The sequence below is a fragment of the Mytilinidion resinicola genome, assembly GCF_010093595.1.
Source record: "Mytilinidion resinicola strain CBS 304.34 unplaced genomic scaffold BDZ99scaffold_5, whole genome shotgun sequence".
Taxonomy (NCBI): domain Eukaryota; kingdom Fungi; phylum Ascomycota; class Dothideomycetes; order Mytilinidiales; family Mytilinidiaceae; genus Mytilinidion; species Mytilinidion resinicola.
In genome coordinates this window covers 172,961-179,148 of record NW_022985441.1, presented here as the reverse complement: position 1 = coordinate 179,148, position 6,188 = coordinate 172,961, and the positions used below count along the sequence as shown (strand labels likewise).

Below are 6,188 nucleotides of genomic sequence, written 5' to 3'. Positions count from 1 at the left end.
CACAGGCGGAGAAGCTGGCAGTGCACCACCTCAAAGCCCTGCCGAAGGATCTGGCGCACAATCCAACCCCGCTGGAGCATCTACAAGCACAGGCGAAGGAGCCCAACCAGACGAACCCCCCAACTCCGGTAAAAGACATCGTGAACATGAGAATGCCAAGCCACCTGATGATAATTTAGGGCTGGAGTTTGCCGAATACCATGAGAACTTTTACCAGAAGTACTACAACCCTGAGATGAAACATTTTCTCTATGGCAAGGATTCCATAAAAGACGTAGAATCGCAGATTGAATACGTGAATGGGAGATTGGAAAGATGGAATCTTGCCCACGGCCGCGCTGGACGCCTGGGGAGCTTACCACTCAAGGCTTTCGATTACCTTCAGCGTATATCAATCACCTTAAGCCGCGATCTCAGTCTCTTCAACGACACAACAGTTAAAAAAGACATTAAAAGCATTAAGAAGTTGATGGTTAAGCTGAAAGAAGCTCAATGGAATGGTATAGGTGACCAGAGCAAGTTCTTTTCCTATTTGAAACCGTACAATCTGGAAGAATCGATTCTCCACCCGGACCGCTACACCGGTTTTGTTCAGGCGTTTGCGCGTGAGCGTCAGAATGCACCAGACATGATGCATGATTCAAGCATCCCAGATCCGCCTATCCAGCAGAGTCAAGAGAAAGGAAAGGGGAAAGAAAAAGAGAGTCAAGAGAAAGGAAAGGGGAAAGAAAAAGAGAGTCAAGAGAAAGGAAAGGGGAAAGAGAAAGAGAGTCAAGGGAAAGGAAAAGGAAAAGAGAAAGAAAGTCAAGGGAAAAGCAAGGGAAAAGAGAAAGAGAGGAAAGAGGAAGAAAGGAAAGAGAGGAAAGAGAAAGAGAGAAAAGAGGAAGAGAGGAAAGAGAAAGAGAGAAAAGAGGAAGCTGATGAAGCGCATTTCTACGACGCTGATCCCTATGTCGTCATCGGCGTCCCTCACACAACAAGTCTCAGTAAAGTCAAGTCGGTAGCCAATAGGTTACTACTCAAGTATCACGGTGACAAAACTTACTATGAGACTGCGGAACGCAGAGACAAGATGTCGGATATCGCTAGGCGCATCATACAGGCCAAGGCCGATATCGAGAAGGGTAACTATCGACCTAAGGCCCGTAGCGATCGTACAGGCAACCAAGGCACCGCGCAACCTCCAAACCCTGCCGAAGGATCTGGCACCGCGCGAACTCCAAACTCTGCCGAAGGAACTGGTGCCGACGGCGATGGCTCTGCGCCCTCAAGCGATGACTCTAGCGACGGTCATAGCGAGATGGATATAGACACTGACGACGAAAACGAATCAGACTATGACGACGAAAACGAATCAGACTCTAACGACGAAAACGAATCAGACTCTAACGACGAAAACGAATCAGACTCTGACGACGGAGACCAATTAAGCTCTGACGACGAACAACAATACCAAGATAGTGACTCTAACGAGTATCACGATGTGTCTTCAGAGTCATCTGGGTCGAGCGCTGGCTCAGAAGATGAAGATGCTGGCTTCCATAGGCCGGCGGCTGCGAAAAATCCGGGCCGAGTGGTTTTTGAAGGAGAGAAATGGAAGATCAAGGCTTGGCAGAAAGCCGGTGGAGTGTTTGCCCAAGGCTACAGACTTCTTCTTCAGCATCCAACGGTAATAGTGAGACCAAATGGCGGCCAATATTTGAGATTCATGTTCATAGCGTCTTCAAAAGCCGGAAAAGGGACGTGGTCAGTACGGGATTATCCAGAATTGGTCATGGGAACCAAACGTGACCTGAGAGGCGTCAGTTGGCAGAATGATGTCAGCGTGGGTGGTGTGGCATCTGTGCATAGAAATACTGGGTACAAGACTGGAGGTTCACCATATGTGAATGAGCCGATAACAGCAGCCCGACTCAGTTTAGGTAATGGCCGCGTGTCATGGTTTACCCGCAGTCTTTTAGGCACCGAATTCGGAAAGGAGCAAGTGGACCTGGAGCTCAAAAGATACAGAGGAAAGGCTCACCAGCCGGATCCACCGGGGAGGCCTCCCTTTTCTCGCGCAGAGGCCGCAAGGAAGGCACACGAGTATGATCAGCAACAACGAACGAGGAATGAAAATGATGAAGCATCTACGGATGAAGAAGAGCCAAGTCCTCGAAGGAAAAAATCAACTCCACGAAAGAAAAAATGGACTCCAAGACGATCTGAACGCTTTCCAGATGATGCAGCGGACTTTAGCGCCGAGGAAGAGTTGCGGAGCGACGGCGCGCGGGATCGCACATCAAGTGCAAGATCGCACCAGGGGCGCCCTAGCTCGTCGCATCGACGGTCGACTCCACGATCCAATCAATATGAAGATAGTCGGGAACGTGGTTCGCCGCGGCGCCCTCGCGCATCTCCCAAATCAGCTCGCTTTGGAAATTCTAGCGACGATGATCGCAGGTCAAAGTCCAGGCGGTCGAACGAACGTTCCGGCACAGGTTCGTCGCGGCGCCCTAGCGCATCATATCGATCAACTCCCCAGTATGACGAGTCGAGCGATGAGGACCGCAGATCAAAGTCGAGACGGCCCGAAGAGCGTTCCGGCACAGGATCGTCCAGAAATGATCGCGCATCTGGCTCAGCACCGCGCCAGCAACATGCATCGAGCTCATCTAAGCGACAAGAACGTACGAGTAAGTCGCGCGGAACGCGCTCTGAGAGCGGATATTATTCTGCAGAAAACCACCCACGGAGGCCCAAACCAAGGAAATCAGGCAAAGGATCCTCGCAAAGGGGTAACTAAGTAAAGAAAAGAGTAATTTTAACTCTAAAACCTAACGTCTAGTGCCATACTTACAATGAATAGATTAGGGTTATGGTAGCGGGTAGATATTCAGCTGGACTGAATATGTAGATAGTAACGTTAGATAGACATTTGAAGCAAGCTTAACTGACTAACGTCCCCCCCTGCGTGGCGGAAAACCCCCTGTGCCGGAACAAATCCATTGTTTAGGCATCCTAGCTCTCTCCCTCGCGATTCTATCGAGTTATAGTTAGTGCATTGTAATTCTTCAGCTATTTCTGCCTAGGAAACTAGTATGCAGCCAAAAAAATACAACGCTTTTAATCTGCTGTCGATTGTTCCTTTTAGAGCATCCAGAATTGCATTAGCTTTGCATCCCTGCTGCACCACGACTATCTTTAAAATATTAAATTTCGGAGCACTAATTTGATAGTTCTATGATGAAAGAAGATACGTTTGCGCTTTAAGGGGACTGGACCCTTAAAAATATACATTCCGGATTTATGCGGGTAAAGGGGTCTGCAGCAGGTTTTAGCATAACGGTTTAGCGCGGTAATATATATCACACTAGTTGTATTGTATATTACGCTTGCCTAAAATGCAGCGCTCTTGTGAAAGCATCTACAAGCGGTCACGTGCAGGCTATTTTTGGCAGCCGGGCGCGATGTTGCCACCTGTCTCTCGTGCCACCCATTCGCGCCTCCATCACCACGATATGGACCGAGCCAGCCAGGTACTGGCGCAAGGTCAAATACCAGGGTGCCTCCACTTATGCATTAGGTCAATGGTGGGCCGCGAGGGTCGATCCCGCCCCACGCTAGCGCTTACAGCTGTCGCCGGATATCGACAGTTCAGCTTGTTCAGGAGCAGCCCGCCAGAGTGCGCCATGAGGCTGAGTAGCAACATGTCTGCCTGCGCCGAAGAGCCAGTGCTTCCCGACCATCACCTTCATCCCAAACTCCGCACGAGACTCTCCGCTACCCCTCTGCTCATCACCTCCTATCGTGACAACTCCAAATGCCCCGGCCACCCCGCGAGGAATACACGGTAGGATGGGTGTGCGCGCTCCCAGCCGAGCTGGCGGCGGCGCAGGAGATGCTGGACGAAGAGCATGAAGATATTGAGCGCGACGTCAACGACAACGACGAGAATCTATACTCTTTGGGATCAATTGCGGGACACAATATCGCGATTGTATGTCTACCGGCGGGACGCATTGGCAACAACCCTGCGGCAGTCGTGGCGACGCAGATGAAGACGACGTTCAAGGGAATCCGATTTGGGCTAATGGTCGGCATCGGCGGAGGAGTGCCCAGCGCAGCGGTGGACATTCGACTCGGGGACGTGGTGGTCAGCCAGCCAGACAAGACCTTCGGCGGAGTGGTCCAGTACGACTCTGGCAAGGCGACGCCAAGCGGGTTTAAGAGGACAGGATCGCTCAACGCCCCTCCGCAGATACTGCTCAGCGCGGTTGCAAAGGTGCAAGCGAACAAACTCCGAAACAGAAGCAAGGTATCTGAGTACCTGCAAAGATTCAGCCATATGCCCGACTTTCAGCACGAGGCGGCTGGGCCTGACATCCTGTTCAAGGGAGACTACGACCACAAGGAAGGGCAAACCTGCGATGAGTGCAGTACAGACAGGCAAGAAGGTCGGCAGCCTCGCAATAGTCAAGGGGTGATAGTTCACTACGGGACGATCGCGTCAGGAAATCAGGTCATGAAAAATGCGGCGGAAAGAGACAGGGTCAGCGCGGAGCTCGGCGGCGTGCTCTGCTTCGAGATGGAGGCGGCAGGTCTGATGAACAACTTCCCGTGCCTGGTCATCCGCGGCATCTGCGACTACGCAGACTCGCACAAGAACAAGAGGTGGCAATTGTACTCGGCGGGGATCGCGGCGGCGTATGCGAAGGAAGTGCTGTTGGTGATCCCGCCAGCCGATGTAGCAAAGACTCGCACGGCCGAAGAGGCCATTCAGAGCGCAAGTAGTTAGTGTAGCTGCTATCTTCTATATATTGCAGCATGGCTAATGGTGCAATAGAAAGGGTGATCCACTCTATTCCATTCCTTCTAAACCGGTCCTTTGTCGGGAGGAAGGCTGAACTTGATATGCTAAAGCAGAGGCTTATAGTAGACAGAGCGTGCTACAAGATGTCAATTGTTGGGCTCGGGGGGACGGGCAAGACGCAGGTTGCGCTGCAGTTTGCGTACATGGTGAAGGAGAGCTGGCCCGAGTTCTCCATCTTCTGGGTGCCTGCACTAAGTATGGAGAGCTTCGAGCAGGCGTGCGCAGAAGCTGCAAGACTGTTGGGCATCCCTCAGGCGGCTAATGGCGAGGATGATATAAAAGAGCAGTTCAAACGGCATCTAAGCACGGCGTGGGCAGGGAGGTGGCTATTAGTAGTCGACAACGCCGACGATACAGACATCCTCTTTGGGACAGGACAGGCGAAGGGCGTTATTAACTACCTGCCACAGAGCGAGGAGGGTGTGGTTTTGTTCACCACACGCACACTAGAGGTAGCAGTCTCGCTAACACGCGGCGATGTGCTAAAGATCGGGCCGATGAATCAACAAGACGCGGGCGACTTCCTAGGGAAGTCGCTAATTAGGAAGGACCTCCTCCGCAACAGCGCAAGTAGGGACACACTGCTCGATGAGCTGACATGTCTACCTCTAGCGATCGCACAGGCAGCCGCCTACCTAAACAAAACCAGCATGTCTATTACCAAGTACTTGCACCTGCTCCGGAGCACGGAGCAGGACCTCATCGATCTCATGAGCAGGGAGTTCCGCGACGATACGCGATATAACAGCTCGGCGAACGCAGTGGCCACAACGTGGGTGGTATCATTTAACCACATCCGCGCACGCGATGCGGTCGCGGTAGGCCTTCTGCTGTTTATATCTTGCATTGAGTGGAAAGCTATTCCACACTCTATCCTACCAAGCGTACAATCGGAAGTGCAGATGGAGGAGGCGATCGGCACGCTCTGTGGGTACTCCTTCCTAGTACGACAGAGGGACGAAGAGGAGTATGATGTCCACCGACTGGTGCACCTAGCGACTCGAATCTGGGTCAGGCAGTACGGCGACACGAGAGGGGTGGCTGAGAAAGCCATTAGGAATGTAGCCGGCGTTTTCCCATCAAACGACTATGCAAATCGGGCAGTATGGAGGGCCTATCTACCGCATGCGCTACGGCTACTCGAGGATAAGCAAGGCTGCGAGGTTGATGAGAGGTCCAAGTTGTGTCTCTTAGTGGGACAATGTCTGCGGGTAGACGGCAGGATCCAAGAAGCAGTAAGGTGGCTTAAGGAGTCCTGCGAGCAAAGGCAAAGACTTAACAAAGGTAATTCGGATCGGCTGTTATCGCAGCACACCCTCGCTATAGCATACCAAGC

General features: G+C 52.1%; 2 protein-coding genes across 2 annotated transcripts in view; both read left to right on the top strand.

The window, feature by feature from the left end:
• BDZ99DRAFT_555630 (uncharacterized protein) overlaps positions 1 to 2,853 on the top strand; it is a gene marked incomplete at both ends in the record, with an annotated part of 3,670 nt that extends 817 nt beyond the window's left edge. The window contains 2 exons of the mRNA XM_033727157.1: positions 6 to 2,675; positions 2,849 to 2,853. Of these exons, the coding sequence (XP_033579779.1) occupies positions 6 to 2,675; positions 2,849 to 2,853 (2,675 nt within the window). The remainder of the gene's footprint in view (positions 1 to 5; positions 2,676 to 2,848) is intronic.
• Positions 2,854 to 3,704: 851 nt separating this feature from the next.
• BDZ99DRAFT_243213 (TPR repeat protein) overlaps positions 3,705 to 6,188 on the top strand; it is a 4,038-nt gene continuing 1,554 nt past the window's right edge. Inside the window, exons 1-2 of the mRNA XM_033713614.1 lie at positions 3,705 to 4,772; positions 4,826 to 6,186. Of these exons, the coding sequence (XP_033579778.1) occupies positions 3,803 to 4,772; positions 4,826 to 6,186 (2,331 nt within the window). The 5' untranslated portion in view covers positions 3,705 to 3,802. The remainder of the gene's footprint in view (positions 4,773 to 4,825; positions 6,187 to 6,188) is intronic.